At 44.3% G+C, this 16,706-nt stretch overlaps 1 protein-coding gene across 4 annotated transcripts in view; it reads left to right on the top strand.

The window, feature by feature from the left end:
* Positions 1-16,706, top strand: part of slco2b1 (solute carrier organic anion transporter family member 2B1) — a 70,550-nt gene that overhangs the window by 17,593 nt on the left and 36,251 nt on the right. For 2 of the 4 annotated variants that reach the window (XM_031895617.1, XM_031895618.1), the window contains exon 3: positions 8,851-8,954. In XM_031895617.1, the coding sequence (XP_031751477.1) occupies positions 8,851-8,954 (104 nt within the window). Of the gene's footprint in view, positions 1-2,968; positions 3,077-8,709; positions 8,955-16,706 lie in introns of those variants that run through there. The other 2 variants (XM_031895619.1, NM_001102959.1) reach the window with 2 other exon arrangements.

Below are 16,706 nucleotides of genomic sequence, written 5' to 3'. Positions count from 1 at the left end.
TCAACTTTATATTTTATTATCATGTATAGAGTGATATTCAACGTTTGCAATTGGTCTTCATTTTCTATTATTTGTAGTTTCTGAATGATTTAGCTTTTTTGCTCAGCAGCTGTATAGTTTGCAATTGCAGCAGCTATCTTGTTGCTAGGGTCTAAATTCACCTAGCAACCAGGCACTGATTTGAATGAGAGAGATCAGAATATGAATAGGACAGTGCCGGAATAGAAAGATAAGTAATTAAACATGACAATAGCAATAACATTATTGTTTCACAGAGCAGTAGTTTATGGGCGGTTGGTAGTGATGCGCGAATCTGTTTCGTTTCGCTTCGCCGAAAAGATTCTCAAAACGGCGAAAAATTCACGAAACGGTGAAAATGTCGTGCGGCAAAAAAAATTCTCGCCCGCGGCTATTATTTTGTTGCACGGTTATTATTTTGTCGCCCGCAGCTATTATTTTGTCGCCTGTGGCTATTATTTTGTCGCATGGCTATTCTTTTGTCGCCCCCGCAGCTATTCTTTTGTCGCCCGTGGCTATTATTTTGTTGCGCGGCTATTATTTTGTTGCCCGCAGCTATTATTTTGTTGCCCGCGGCTATTATTTAGTCGCACGGCTATTCTTTTGTCGCCCGCGGCTATTATTTTGTTGCGCGGCTATTATTTTGTCGCCCACGGATATTATTTTGTTGCACGGCTATTCTTTTGTCGCCCGCGGCTATTATCTTGTTGCGCGGCTATTATTTTGTCGTCCGCAGCTATTATTTTGTCGCACGCGGCTATTATTTAGTCGCATGGCTATTCTTTTGACGCCCGTGAATATTCTTTTTTGACGCCGGTGACAATTTATGGACGTGCGGCAAATTTTTCCACAGCCAATTTTTTCATCCGTTTTGTGAAACAATCCGCCAATGGCGAAACGCGGAAATTCGCCGACTGGGCCGCCCCGTGGGTCCTTCAGGTCCCCATACATGGGCCGATAGTAGCTGCTGATATGGGTCCCTTGTACCGATTCGGCAGCTAATCTGCCCGTGTAGGGGCACAAACGACGGCCATACCCGACCGATATCTGGCCTGAAATAGGGCAGATATGGATCGGGCAGGTTAAAAGATTAAAGGTGGCCATACACGCACTGATAATATCGTACGAAACCTCGTTTCATATGATATTCGGTGCGTGTATGGTATGTCGGCGAGTCGACCGATATCGCAGGAAACTGCTGATATCGGCCGACTCGCCGATCGGACCAGTTTGAAAATTTTGATCGGGCGCCATAGAAGGCGCCTGACCAAAATCTCCCTTCAGCGCTGAATCGGCAGAAGGAGGTAGAAATCCTATTGTTTCTACCTCCTTACCTGCCGATTCAGCCCTGAATGGTGTGTGGTGGATCTGACGATGTTTCATGTGACCGCCACGTGTATGGCCAGCTTTAGTCGGATAGGACCAAGCAACTGGATTCTAACGGCAGCAGTGGGGCAGTCGGTGGACCACATCAACGAGCCGAGGCCGTACCCGAAACTGACTGCCCCATTGCTGCTGTTAGAATTTCGATTGTTTGGCCCCAGGGCCTACATTTGCCCGATATCGCCCACCCGTAGGAGAGAAGATTACTCACTCAGAGAGGTCGCCAAAGGGTGGGTGATATTGGGCAAATGTAGGCTAATTCGATCGTTCTTTACTAGTGATGAGCGAATCTGCCCCCTTTCGCTTCGTCGAAAAATTCGCAAATCTTTCAAAAGATTTGTGAAATGGCAAAAATGTTGCACGTCGCGGCTATTCTTTCGTCGTGCGGCTATTATTTTGTCGCACGGCTACTATATTGTCGCCCGCGGCTATTCTTTCGTCGCACGGCTATTATTTTGTCGCCCGCGGCTATTCTTTCGTTGTGCAGCTATTATTTTGTCGCACAGCTATTATATTGTCGCCCGCGGCTATTCTTTCGTCGTGCGGCTATTATTTTGTCGCACGGCTACTATATTGTCGCCCGCGGCTATTCTTTCGTCGCACGGCTATTATTTTGTCGCCCGCGGCTATTCTTTCGTCGCACGGCTATTATTTTGTCGCCCGCGGCTATTCTTTCGTCGTGCGGCTATTATTTTGTCGCACGGCTACTATATTGTCGCCCGCGGCTATTCTTTCGTCGCACGGCTATTATTTTGTCGCCCGCGGCTATTCTTTCGTTGTGCGGCTATTATTTTGTCGCCCGTGGCTATTCTTTCGTCACACGGCTATTATTTTGTCGCCCGCGGCTATTCTTTCGATGCGCTGCTATTATTTTGCTGCACGGCTATTATTTTGTCACGAGTGGCTATTATTTTGTCGCACTGCAAATTTTTTCATCCGTTTCACAAAACAATCCGCCAATGGCAAAACACGGAAATTCGCCGAGAATCCATGCCTGACGAAACATTTCGCCCATCACTATTCTTTACATGTATTACCTTTACCTGCTCACCTGAGATATTTATGTTGGGTTACTTTCCCTTTGTTCCCCACTTGTTGTACAACTTTGCTTTGTTCCCATTATCTCAGTTTCAATTCCCCCGGAATGGGATACTTACCCTTTAGCTGATTAGTTCCACAGATACAATCTGCATATGATAAACTGCCCCAATCACCATAACAATGGACTCTGCCCTCCCTGCCCCGGACCTTAAATATCGATCCCCCCCCCTCTCCTGACTGCAGAGCTGTGAATCCAACTGTCAACTGTGTGTGACTGTCATTCTGTCCCCCCCGGTGGCGGTGGCACCGCTGGCATTGCACCCTGTACCCGTGCCCGAGCCTCATATTCAGATTTATTGGCCTCAGGCAGCAAATATCCAGCCATTCTATTGATTGGTAACAGTAACAAAGTAACAGGGCCCCCCCCCCCCAGGCCGGGCTGGTGCCCCGGGGCCACACGCATGGGTCGGGAATGCAGGTTTGAATGCGGTGGGTCTGGTTTAGTCTCTGTCTAAAGGTTACAAACCCTCAAACAAATGACGAGGGGCAGAGCTGGGAGGTTTCATACGAGGAGTCGGCTGCCTCCCGGTCTCCCCGCTCTGGGTAACGGGGACTGATACTGAGTGGCTGCCCGGTAAGGCTCTTATTTCATTTGCCCCCTTGGCACGTGGGTCTGTTGTGATCTAATGGGATTGTAGGCAAAGTGGGGGGGGGGGGGGCGGGTCAGAGCCAGGGAAGCTGTCTTTTCTATAATATAAATTTTCTTTCTAATGTAACAGTGCAGCAGCCCTGCCTTGCTTTATGGCTGAGATTCTAGCTATCTGTATAACAGAGCATTCTGTCACAGTGGCACAGATCCTATCTGATCCCCCCATTGTAAGCAGCAGTCCTGCCCTGCTTTATGGCTGAGATTCTAGCTATCTGTATAACAGAGCATTCTGTCACAGTGGCACAGATCCTATCTGATCCCCCCATTGTAAGCAGCAGTCCTGCCCTGCTTTATGGCTGAGATTCTAGCTATCTGTATAACAGAGCATTCTGTCACAGTGGCACAGATCCTATCTGATCCCCCCATTGTAAGCAGCAGTCCTGCCCTGCTTTATGGCTGAGATTCTAGCTATCTGTATAACAGAGCATTCTGTCACAGTGGCACAGATCCTATCTGATCCCCCCCATTGTAAGCAGCAGTCCTGCCCTGCTTTATGGCAGAGATTCTAGCTATCTGTATAACAGAGCATTCTGTCACAGTGGCACAGATCCTATCTGATCCCCCCATTGTAAGCAGCAGTCCTGCCCTGCTTTATGGCTGAGATTCTAGCTATCTGTATAACAGAGCATTCTGTCACAGTGGCACAGATCCTATCTGATCCCCCCATTGTAAGCAGCAGTCCTGCCCTGCTTTATGGCTGAGATTCTAGCTATCTGTATAACAGAGCATTCTGTCACAGTGGCACAGATCCTATCTGATCCCCCCATTGTAAGCAGCAGTCCTGCCCTGCTTTATGGCTGAGATTCTAGCTATCTGTATAACAGAGCATTCTGTCACAGTGGCACAGATCCTATCTGATCCCCCCCATTGTAAGCAGCAGTCCTGCCCTGCTTTATGGCTGAGATTCTAGCTATCTGTATAACAGAGCATTCTGTCACAGTGGCACAGATCCTATCTGATCCCCCCATTGTAAGCAGCAGTCCTGCCCTGCTTTATGGCTGAGATTCTAGCTATCTGTATAACAGAGCATTCTGTCACAGTGGCACAGATCCTATCTGATCCCCCCATTGTAAGCAGCAGTCCTGCCCTGCTTTATGGCTGAGATTCTAGGAAAGTTATATATATTATAATAGGTGTTCCAACCCTATAAATAACCATTTGCTCTGCTAGTAAATCCCATTCGCTGCCTCTCTAGCTGAATAACAATGACTCCTATTTACATACAAGGTGCAGGCTGTTGAAGCAATATATATACATAAATGTATAAATATAATCTCGTATTCTTCGGAGATACATATTTACACAATTAATAAGCACCACGGGGCCATCTGGGCATTTTCCAAACAACCCGCGAGACTTTGCAGGATCATTTTGTTCCGGGATTTTCTATGTTTTATTAAAGAAACGTTTGTTCCCTCGGTCTCTGCCAGTTGCACAATATATGGGAATAGAAGCTCCACGGCTGTCTGAGCAGTTTTGCTTGTAACTTCCCTGCTTACCCTCAGTACAGTGGGAATAAATTATATGTACTGTGTTACTGCCCTGCGGGAAACGGACATGTGCCTTGTGGGATTGTTCTACTGGTTGCAAAGTTTCTTCTAGCCATCTCCGTCTCATCCTTCTGTCTCTATCTTGCCCTACTGTCTCCATCTTGCCCTACTGTCTCCATCTTGCCCTACTGTCTCCATCTTGTCCTACTGTCTCCATCTTGCCCTACTGTCTCCATCTTGCCCTACTGTCTCCATCTTGCCCTACTGAGTCCATCTTGCCCTACTGTCTCCATCTTGTCCTACTGTCCCCATCTTGTCCTACTGTCTCCATCTTGCCCTACTGTCCCCATCTTGCCCTATTGTCTCCATCTTGCCCTACTGTCTCCATCTGATCCATCTGTCTCCATCTTGTCCTTCTGTCTCCATCTTGCCCTACTGTCTCCATCTGATCCTTCTGTCTCCATCTTGCCCTACTGTCTCCATCTGATCCTTCTGTCTCCATCTTGCCCTACTGTCTCCATCTGATCCTTCTGTCTCCATCTTGCCCTACTGTCTCCATCTCATCCTTCATCATCTTTATCTTGCCCTACTGAGTTCATCTTGCCCTACTGTCTCCATCTTGCCCTACTGTCTCCATCTGATCCTTCTGTCTCCATCTTGCCCTACTGTCTCCATCTTGCCCCACTTTGTCCATCTTGCCCTACTACCTCCATCTTGCCCTACTGTGTCCATCTTGTCCTTTTGTCTTCACCTTGCTCTACTGTGTCCATCTTGCTTTACTGTCTCCATCTTGCCCTACTGTCTCCATCTTGCCCTACTGTGTTCATCTTGCCCTACTGTGTCCATCTTGCCCTACTGTCTCCATCTTGCCCTACTGTCTCCATCTTGGCTTACAGTGTCCATCTTGTCCTTCTGTCTTCATCTTGGCCTCCTGTCTCCATCTTGTCCTTCTGTCTCCATCTTGCCCTACTGTCTCCATCTTGCCCTACAGTCACCATGTTGCCTTAGTGTCTTATTCTAGTTCTAGCTCATCTCTAACTTTTTAGACCGACTGTTTCTATCTTGCCCTACTGTCTCCATCTTGCCATACTGTCTTCATCTTGCCCTACTGTCTCCATCTTGGCTTACAGTGTCCATCTTGTCCTTCTGTCTTCATCTTGCCCTACTGTCTCCATCTTGCCCTACTGTCTCCATCTTGCCCTACAGTCACCATGTTGCCTTAGAGTCTTATTCTAGTTCTAGCTCATCCCTAACTTTTTAGACCGACTGTTTCAATTTGGTCCTACTGTCTCAGCTTGCCCTTCTGTCACCACCTTAACCTACTTTTTTCAAATTGTCCTCCTGCCTGGATCTTGCCTTACTTTCTTATTCTTATTAATTATTTATCCCTACTGTCTCATCTTACACCACCTTGCCCTACTGTTTCTATCTTACCCTACTGTCTCCATCTTGTCCTACTGTTTCTATCTTACCCTACTGTCTCCATCTTGTCCTACTGTCTCCATCTTGCCCTACTGTCTCCATCTTGCCCTACTGTCTCCATCTTGCCCTACTATCTCCATCTTGTCCTACTGTCTCCATCTTGCCCTACTGTCTCCATTTTGCCCTAATGTCTCCATCTTGCCCTACTGTCTCCATCTTGCCCTACTGTCCCCATTTTGCCCTACTGTCTCCATCTTGCCCTACTGTCTCCATCTTGCCCTACTGTCTCTATCTTGCCCTACTGTCTCCATCTTGCCCTACTGTCTCCATCTTGCCCCAATGTCTCCATCTTGTCCTACTGTCCCCATCTTACCCTACTGTCTCCATCTTGTCCTACTGTCTCCATCTTGCCCTACTGTCTCTATCTTGCCCTACTGTCTCCATCTTGCCCTACTGTCTCTATCTTGCCCTACTGTCTCCATCTTGTCCTACTGTCTCCATCTTGCCCTAATGTCTCCATCTTGCCCTACTGTCTCCATCTTGCCCTACTGTCTCCATCTTGTCCTACTGTCTCCATCTTGCCCTACTGTCTCCATCTTGCCCTACTGTCCCCATCTTGCCCTACTGTCTCCATCTTGCCCTACTGTTTCCCCAGAATAGTAACCCTTATAGTTGGTGCGGCTTTTGAATAAACACACGGGCACCCTTCTGCAGGTGGAACACCACATTTCTCAAGTGGAAGTCACATAATATGGTTATAGATTGGATATATATTAATGAAATCCGAGCCTCTTAATTGATTATAAAGTGATATTTTGTATAAATACCTGGAATCTAAAGAATCAGATTACAAGACTTTTGTTTCTCAGAAAGACTGGAGGTTGATCCTATCGGTACAAATAGTTCGGTGGAACTGATAAGGCCTTTCTCAAGCTCCATATAAACATTCTCTCCCAGAACCTTTATTGTCCCATTAATCATCCTGAGTTTTATGGTGAAACCCTGTCTGGGGTCAATATTTCACAGGTGATAAACCAGAGATACGGACGTAAAGCACTTTTTGTTGGCAGATAGTCATTTCCCTGTCCCCGAACAGAAAACCGTGTGTGGGAGACTCGATAATGAATAGAAATCGGTCACTCAGTGATTCCGACAGCTTCATTGTTAGATAAGGAACAATTGAGGAAAGCACCTTACGGCCCTGTATTATATGTGTTGTCTTAAAGCCCCACCGCGGCTACTGAGTTCTATAGAGCCTTAAAGAGACAGTAAATCTTCTTCTTCATTAGTGCAATGAATAGGGCTTGTGCCGGATATACATGTGTCTGTTCTTTTAATTCGGAAATATCTATGGTTTGTGTTGTTTTTTTGTGTTAAACATTTTACTTCATGGTTCGTATGAGCACAATAAAAAAAATTATCAGTCTGCTAAGAAACACTCTTTACATTGAGCTGATTTCTAAAGGCTTCAACTAGGGGTGAAAGCTTCCATGGAAATTCAGAAATGCAGGTTTTTTTTCAATTTTGGATAAATATAATAATCATTTCCTGGTGCTTCATTGGGTAAAACTACTCTAGGGCAGTGCTTCCAAAACTCTTGGTGCACTGGATACACCTTGGGCTATAATGGGGTGACTGGTGCCCTGGGTACCCCTGGAACTATAGCGGGGTGACTGTTACCCCAATGTTTCTATATATCTGTAACCTTGTTATGGGCTAAGGGGGCCCAGCCTGAAGGCCAGTTAGGGGGGGATTTGGGGTGAGTGCTTATTTGTGCCCTGGGTACCCCTGGAACTATAGCGGGGTGACTGTTACCCCAATGTTTCTATATATCTGTAACCTTGTTATGGGCTAAGGGGGCCCAGCCTGAAGGCCAGTTAGGGGGGGATTTGGGGTGAGTGCTTATTTGTGCCCTGGGTACCCCTGGAACTATAGCGGGGTGACTGTTACCCCAATGTTTCTATATATCTGTAACCTTGTTATGGGCTAAGGGGGCCCAGCCTGAAGGCCAGTTAGGGGGGATTTGGGGTGAGTGCTTATTTGTGCCCTGGGTACCCCTGGAACTATAGCAGGGTGACTGTTACCCCAATGTTTCTATATATCTGTAACCTTGTTATGGGCTAAGGGGGCCCAGCCTGAAGGCCAGTTAGGGGGGATTTGGGGTGAGTGCTTATTTGTGCCCTGGGTACCCCTGGAACTATAGCGGGGTGACTGTTACCCCAATGTTTCTATATATCTGTAACCTTGTTATGGGCTAAGGGGGCCCAGCCTGAAGGCCAGTTAGGGGGGGATTTGGGGTGAGTGCTTATTTGTGCCCTGGGTACCCCTGGAACCAAAACAGGGTGATACTTATGTCTGTATATTTGTAATTCAATTCATGAACAAACCCCTTTTAATTTCTCACACAATGCAGACTGAGCAGAACTAGAAAAGGAGAGGAAAATAGAACCATAAATACATTAGACTGTACGGGAAGTGATGGTTAATAAAGAGGTAGTGAAATCTGAAGAGGATGTAAAAGACAAAAACATTCAGAAAGATCTGAGAGAATCCAAAATAAACACAAGGCAAATGTCGTATGTTGAGGTATCAGCTGTTTTGTTGAAGAGACAAATTAAAACTGCTACTAATCACTGATAGGAATGGGTTCCAGTGTAACTTGACTGACGACCCACCAAGAATCCTAACATTGCTGAACTCCATCTGTGCATTGGAGATACCTTGGCAAGGAACTTCTGTAATGTGTCTCGTTGTCATTGTCTAATCTTCCCTTTACCCTTCTTATAGGGATCTACCGAGAGATCACCATGACGGCAACAAGTGCAGAAAACAAGAGCGAGGGTCTACATCAGAAATCTACACGCTGCTGTCATCCATTCAATAACATTAAGGTAAGAGTAATTGCCCTTTGTTAGCAAATGGTGAACAGAAGACTTTGCTTTGGGGCCTCTCATGATGCACAGAATCAAAATGTTGAGATGTCAATTCTATATTTTCCATGGGCCTCTGTAAAGGGCTTGGGGAGAGTGGGCACATCCTTGTAGCAATATATTTGGGGTATAATAGAGCATGATGGCCATGGTAGGGGGCATCTTCTCAAAATAGCTCCTAGAACATTGATGTCTTTGCAAATGTATCTTGCAGTAGAGTTGAGAGGAACCACCTCAGCTTTGGCTTCCAGTTCTTCTTGGGAGATTTTATATGAGACTGTTGGACATGACCCCTGATATCCCCACTTGAAGCTTTATTGTCCAGAGCTTTGCCAACAACAAAGACTAAAAGACCTGTATCTGTAGTTGAGATATAAAGTCTCCATTCCCCTTTACACCATCATGACATGAATAGGCCACAGGGATAGGAAGACCATGAAATCAGAATCAGGACAGATAGGCACCAAATTTAGTCAACCAGACCATCAGATCACACATAGCAGGTCATGGAAACACATTAGGAGAGGAGCACGTTGGAAACATTGGAAAATCCTGCCAAGGTTTCTGTCATTCAATAATATTAAGGTAAGGTAATTGCCCTTTGTTAGCAAATGGTGAACAGAAGACTTTGCTTTGGGACCTCTCATGATGCACAGAGAGTAAAAATGTTGAGATGTCAATTTCCCATTTTCCATGGGCCTCCCTTATTTCTTTACAGGGCTTGGGAAGAGTGGGCACATCCTTGTGGCACTATATTTGGGGTATAATAGAGCATGATGGCTATGGCAGGGGGCATCTTCTCAAAAAAGCTCCAAGAAGATTGATGTCTTTGCAAATGTATCTTGCGGTAGAGTTGAGAGGAACCACCTCTAGGCAAGTTAGAGAGATATAAAGAGTTGATGTCAAGTGTCCCAGCTTTGGCTTCCAGTTCTCATTCTATAGGAGACTGTTGGACATGATCCCTGAGAGCCCCACTCAAAGCTTTATTGTCCAGAGTTTTGCCAACAACAAAGACTTGTATCTGTAGTTGAGATAATGATAATGAGATAATCTCCATTCCCCTTTACACCATCATGACACGAATAGGCCACAGGGATAGGAAGACCATGAAAATGGCATCGGGACCAAATTAAGTCAACCAGACCATCAGATCACCCATAGCAGGTCATGGAAACACATTAGGAGAGGATCACGTTGGAAACGTTGGGGAATCCTGCCAAGGTTGCAGTAGACTGGGCTCAAAATGATGGTTGTGTGTAGCTTTGCCTCAACAAGGTTGGCCAACTTGATCAACATCAAACTCCAATCAGACATCGGTTGGGGCGCCATTAAGCTACAAACTTGGTCAAGAGTGTTTTCAGCATTTGCTCAGGTTGGGTCAGGGCTCATTATAAATAAAATTAATTGCATTAATTCATGCTGACTACAACAAAGCTTTATAAGCACAGCATTGATTTTATATCAACATTTAATCCTTGTTTTAGGCAAAGCATTTTCTGCAGCTTTATAGCAATGCCCCCGGGAAACATTTAGAGACGTATCTGCATATTAAATAATATCCGTTGGCTCTGAGCAAATACAACGACAGTCGTTTTACAAACCTGCGTGTAAATATTATCCCTTGGGTACGAGAGCGAGTGACTCAGCACTGTTTGAACTTGAAAACCATTCTATTGGCCTATAAAAACATAACTCTATTCAAGGGCAAGTCATAAAGGAATGTGTTTGTGCACTTTGCCTATAGTGGCGGAGTCGCTTAGAACAACATGGTTTCTTGGTTTAAAGAACCCGTTACTAAAGCTAAAGCTCCCACAAATTCCTATTCAGTACCCGTGAGAAGGTTTTCTTTGGAGCTCTAGATGGTGGTGGTTTGGGCTCAACGTTTATCAGTTATTATGCTGGGGTTTTATTTGCCATTTAGTTTTGCTGTGAGTACTTCGTCCATAACATTTCCTGTAGGAAAGATATATAAAGTGAAGGTAAAGAGGAGCTTGGCAGTGGAGCATAGAGAGCTGTCTAGGATGGGATAGGAAGGTCAAGAGTTGTAGATTCAAAGGGCAAAGTATGACCACCCCAAAGTGTTCCTAGAGAAAGACTTGAGAGAAGATTTAAACTATGAGGTGAGACTGTCGAGGTTGGGGTTGTTTTCTCTGGAAAAGAGGCGCTTGCGAGGGGACATGATTACTCTGTACAAGTACATTAGAGGGGATTATAGGCAGTTGGGGGATGTTCTTTTTTCCCATAAAAACAATCAACGCACCAGAGGTCACCCCTATAGATTAGAGGAAAGGAGCTTCCATTTGAAGCAGCGTAGGGGGTTCCTCACGGTGAGGGCAGTGAGGTTGGGGAATGCCCTTCCTAGTGATGGGGTAATGGCAGATTCTGTTAATGCCTATAAGAGGGGCCTGGATGAGTTCTTGATCAATCAGAATATCCAAGGCTATTGTGATACTAATATCTACAGTTAGTACTAGTGGTTGTATATATAGTGTATGTATGTGAGTGTATAGATTGGTAGGTGTGGGTTAGGTGTGTTGGGTTTACTTGGATGGGTTGAACTTGATGAACTCTGGTCTTTTTTCAACCCTATGTAACTATGTAACTATGAGTGCTTCTATTCACAGATAGGACAGGTATGGGATCCCTTATCCGGAAACCTGGATAATAAAACAGTACTTGTACTTGATCCCAACTAAGATATAATTACCCCTTATTGGGGCAGAACAGCCCTATTGGGTTTATTTCATGGTTAAATGATTCCCTTTTCTCTGTAATAATAAAACAGTACCTGTACTTGATCCCAACTAAGATATAATTACCCCTTATTGGGGGCAGAACAGCCCTATTGGGTTTATTTAATGGTTAAATGGTTCCCTTTTCTCTGTAATAATAAAACAGTACCTGTACTTGATCCCAACTAAGATATAATTACCCCTTATTGGGGGCAGAACAGCCCTATTGGGTTTATTTAATGGTTAAATGATTCCCTTTTCTCTGTAATAATAAAACAGTACCTGTACTTGATCCCAACTAAGATATAATTACCCCTTATTGGGGGCAGAACAGCCCTATTGGGTTTATTTAATGGTTAAATGATTCCCTTTTCTCTGTAATAATAAAACAGTACCTGTACTTGATCCCAACTAAGATATAATTACCCCTTATTGGGGCAGAACAGCCCTATTGGGTTTATTTCATGGTTAAATGATTCCCTTTTCTCTGTAATAATAAAACAGTACCTGTACTTGATCCCAACTAAGATATAATTACCCCTTATTGGGGCAGAACAGCCCTATTGGGTTTATTTCATGGTTAAATGATTCCCTTTTCTCTGTAATAATAAAACAGTACCTGTACTTGATCCCAACTAAGATATAATTACCCCTTATTGGGGGCAGAACAGCCCTATTGGGTTTATTTCATGGTTAAATGATTCCCTTTTCTCTGTAATAATAAAACAGTACCTGTACTTGATCCCAACTAAGATATAATTACCCCTTATTGGATGCAAAACAATCCTATTGGGTTTAATTAATGTTTTATTGATTTTTTAGTAGACTTAAGGTATGGAGATCCAAACTACGGAAAGACTCCTTATCCAGAAAGCCCTTGGTCCCAAGCATTCTGGATAACGGGTCCTATACCTGTACCATCTCAGAATACTTGAAAGTGGCTCTATGATCATCAGGGCAATATAATTGGTTGGATTGTTTAGTCATACCTTAGCTCTCAGACGTTGGGGTTCTGCATCAATACAATACATGGCTTATATATCAAACTATGTTCATTAAAAGCTAATAAGAATAAATGTGGGAATGTGGAAAGTGGAGTTGGGTACCCAGGAGGCCTAGCTGGTAACTCACCAAACACCACTCTCAACCAATAGGTCTGATGTGTTGGGCTTTAGCTAGACAGTGAGAGGTTCTCCCTGGTTGGACCCACATGAACTCTATGCTGTTGAATTACTAGGTGTGTCTGATTCAAGGCTTTTGGTATGTTGGATGGAATTGCACCTATGGACAGGCTCTGTGCTATAGTAAATGAGCCTTAACATCTCTTAACCTGTCATTTCACCTCCTCTCACGCATGTTATCTCAACCTGCTTGACTGGTTGGGGCCCTGAAGTACAGTTTAGAGCAATGGCTTCCAATTCTTTGCTTGTAGAGTGCTGAATCTACAGAACTACAGAATGTGGTCACTCTAATTATACCCCTTCCCCATGTATCATGTACATTCTTAGGCAGATATCTCATATATTTCCAATTTTTCGTGACTGGAGTTATTATTGATGGCTCAGTTAAATATAACTATACCCACAGCTAAACTTATCAGTATAACTGGCTACATTGAAATACACCCAAGATCGATACAAAGAACGACTCTTAATTATTGCTGTTATTTTCTTATCATTATCATGCGTTTTCCTTTTTTCCAAATGCCAACTGCTTAAGCTGGCCATACACGTGGCGATCTGATGAAACATCGTCAGATCCACCACACACCATTCAGGGCTGAATCGGCAGGTAAGGAGGTAGAAACAATAGGATTTCTACCTCCTTCTGCCGATTCAGCGCTGAAGGGAGAATTTTGGTCAGGCGCCTTCTATGGCTCCCGGTCAAAATTTTCAAACTGGTCCGATCGGCGAGTCGGCCGATATCAGCAGCTTCTTGCGATATCGGTCGGCTCGCCGACATACCATACACGCACCGAATATCATATGAAACGAGGTTTTGTACGATATTATCGGTGTGTGTATGGCCACCTTTAGTCTGTGAAGGTTCTTATTCATCCAGGTCTTGTTTTATCTGCAGTAAACGTATGAATCTCTGGAGATACACTATCCATATGGTCATCAGGAGTCAAAATTCACTTGAGAAGAACTTTGGTGTTGTCAAAAGTCTTGTGAGTATATCATGGATGTCAAGAAATTGGACCAAGGACCAAGGAATCCTTGACTGTGTCAAACTTGGCCTTCCACTTGAAGCACAATGACCAGACTGAACCTGTCTTATTTTGGACATATTATAAGAAGACCAAGTTCACTGGGAAAGACAAAGACAAATCAAAAGAGCTAGAGAGAAAAGAGCCAGACAGCAAGCAACAATATGGATGGAACATGCCATTGGGGGGCCAGAAGACGTATGAATCTCTGGACATACACTATCCATATGGTCATCAGGAGTCAAAATTGACTTGAGAAGAAGAAGATGAAAAAGAACAAATCTTTTGGGATTTGTGAAATTATAAAGCTTTATCTTTATTGGATGTACTTTTAGTTAAGTTTTAGCAGTTGGTCCATTTGCAGTAATGAGTCAAATCAACTGGACTTGCTGTCTTTTTTTAAGATGTTTTTTCAAGACGGATGACTATTGAAACATCTCAAGAAAAACACAGCAAGCCCAGTTGATTTGACTCATTACTACAGATAGACCTAACTAAACTTAACTAAAAGAATATCCAATAAAAAGATAAAGCTTCATAATTTCACAAATCCCAAAAGATTTGTTCTTTTTCATCTTCTTATTTTCAAGTGAATTTTGACTCCTGATGACCATATGGATAGTGTATCTCCAGAGATTCATGTCTTTGGGCCTCCCAATGGCATGTTCCATCCATATTGTTGCTTACCTTTCTCTCTAGCTCTTTTGATCCTCCTTGTCTTTCCCAGTGAAATGGGTCTCCTTATAATATGTCCGAGATAAGACAGGTTCAATCTGGTCATTGTGCTTCAAGTGGAAGTTTGACACAGTCAAGGATTCCTTGGTCCTTGGTCCAATTCCTTGACATCCATGTCTTTTGACAACACCAAAGTTCAAAGGCATCTAAACATTTTTTGGTCTTCTGCATTTGTCTTATTGCTACCACTTGACTGCTTCCTAAGCCTTATTGTCTATTCCAGTTAACTGGGTCTTCTTAATATATATCCAAAGTAAGATTAGTCTGGTGCTTGTACTTCAAGTGAAAGGTCAGGTTTGATCTGGTCAAGGATCCCTTGGTTTATTTTCCAAACTTTTGGTGTCCTTTTTCTCCATTGATCCCCAACCACTGGCACATGTGCAACATGTTTCTCAACACCCATTTTAATGTTGCTCCCAATACCATCAAATTTTTGGCTTGGAGGCAAGTTTTGGAAGCCCAGAGACACAGTTTTACTCCAAGCAGAGCCTCCTGCAGGCCAGCAGTCCTCATGGGGCTACTATATAACAAATCACAGCCCTTATTTGGCACCTCCAATGAACTTTTTTCATGCGTGTGTGGCTCCCCAACACTTTTTACATCTGAGTGTGGCTCACAAGTAAAAAAGGTTGAGGATTCCTGGTCTACAGGGTCGGACTGGGCTGCTGGGACATCGGGAAAAATCCCATTGGGACCCAACCCTTGGCGGCGCTCCCCCTGCCTGACCGCTCCTCCACTGACGCGTTAGATTTACACGTTCGGGGTAGGACAGTGGGAGGGGGGCCTGCGAGGGGGACTCCTACGGGGGGGGTTAGGGGACGTGGTCGGGGGGGCACCTGCAGGGCCCCTGGGGCGGGAGCCCCGGTGGGCCCTTCACCCCCCCCAGTCCGACCCTACTGGTCTAGACATTGTCTTATTGCTACTTATGCATACTAATATTCCCAAGATTCTTTTTATGAGCCAACACAAGTTCTGAAGAATTTATAAATGAAGAAGAGAATAAGCCAATGCCCAACTAATGCTGAAAATAAACTACGTGAGGATACATTGTAAACTGTGTATTCAAAAGATATTTAATCCGCAATGGGTTATAAATTTCCAAAATCCAATTACAGAATTACCTGTGGCTTTTTATATTCGTGTGCGAAAGCAAAATGGATATTGATTTGTACAAGGAATAGGCCTAATTACAAGTTTAACAATCACAGATGAAAAATATAGAAGAAACAGAAGTACGGAGTTGGCAAATTCAAGATTGGTATCACAGCGGATAAAGCAGCCTGGGAGTTAGGAGGAGCAATAGGAAGGATATTTCTAAAGCATTGCAGTTATATTTATGGAAGAGTTGTGCACGTTTTTGGGCTGAAAACTGGCTGTGAAAGGCGGTATTTGTTCATCTGAAGGGGTGTTGGGTAAAACTACAACATGGGGCAAAACACTGTCCAAAAACATCTGTTTGTCTAATGAGATCAGTAAACGAAGACTTGGTATTGGGCCAAATTGGTCTGATTCAGCCGTTTCACAATTATCCAATGCAAAGATCTTAATAGAGACCTACTAAAGGTGCCCATACACGTGAAGATCCGTTCGTTTGGCGAGGTCGCCAAGCGAGCGGATCTTCTACCGATATCCCCACCTACGGGTGGGCGATATAGGGAAAATGTAGGCCCTGAGGCGAAACGATTGAATTCTAGTGGCGGCAATGGCACAGTCGGTTCGGGGACCGCATCAACGAGCCAATGTGGTCCCCGATCCGACTAAATTTTTTAACCTGCCCGATCGATATCTGGCCAATTTCAAGCCAGATGATATCGGTTGGGCATGGCCGCCATTTCTGCCCCTAAAGCTGCCGAAATGGTCCGAGGGACCAATATCAGCAGCTACAATCGGCCCATGTATGGCCACCTTAGGACTTGTAGGGATAGGAGGGTCTCAACAGCCTGATAGGTTTCTCAAACCTGCCCAACAGATAAATGGCTGATGATTTGTCATTAAGATGCCAAAACAGTTTGGATTTGCCCAGTCAGCATGTGTAGA

The sequence above is a fragment of the Xenopus tropicalis genome, chromosome 2 (assembly GCF_000004195.4).
Source record: "Xenopus tropicalis strain Nigerian chromosome 2, UCB_Xtro_10.0, whole genome shotgun sequence".
In the NCBI taxonomy this organism is placed as follows: Eukaryota; Metazoa; Chordata; class Amphibia; order Anura; family Pipidae; genus Xenopus; species Xenopus tropicalis.
This window is presented reverse-complemented; position numbering and strand designations above follow the sequence as displayed.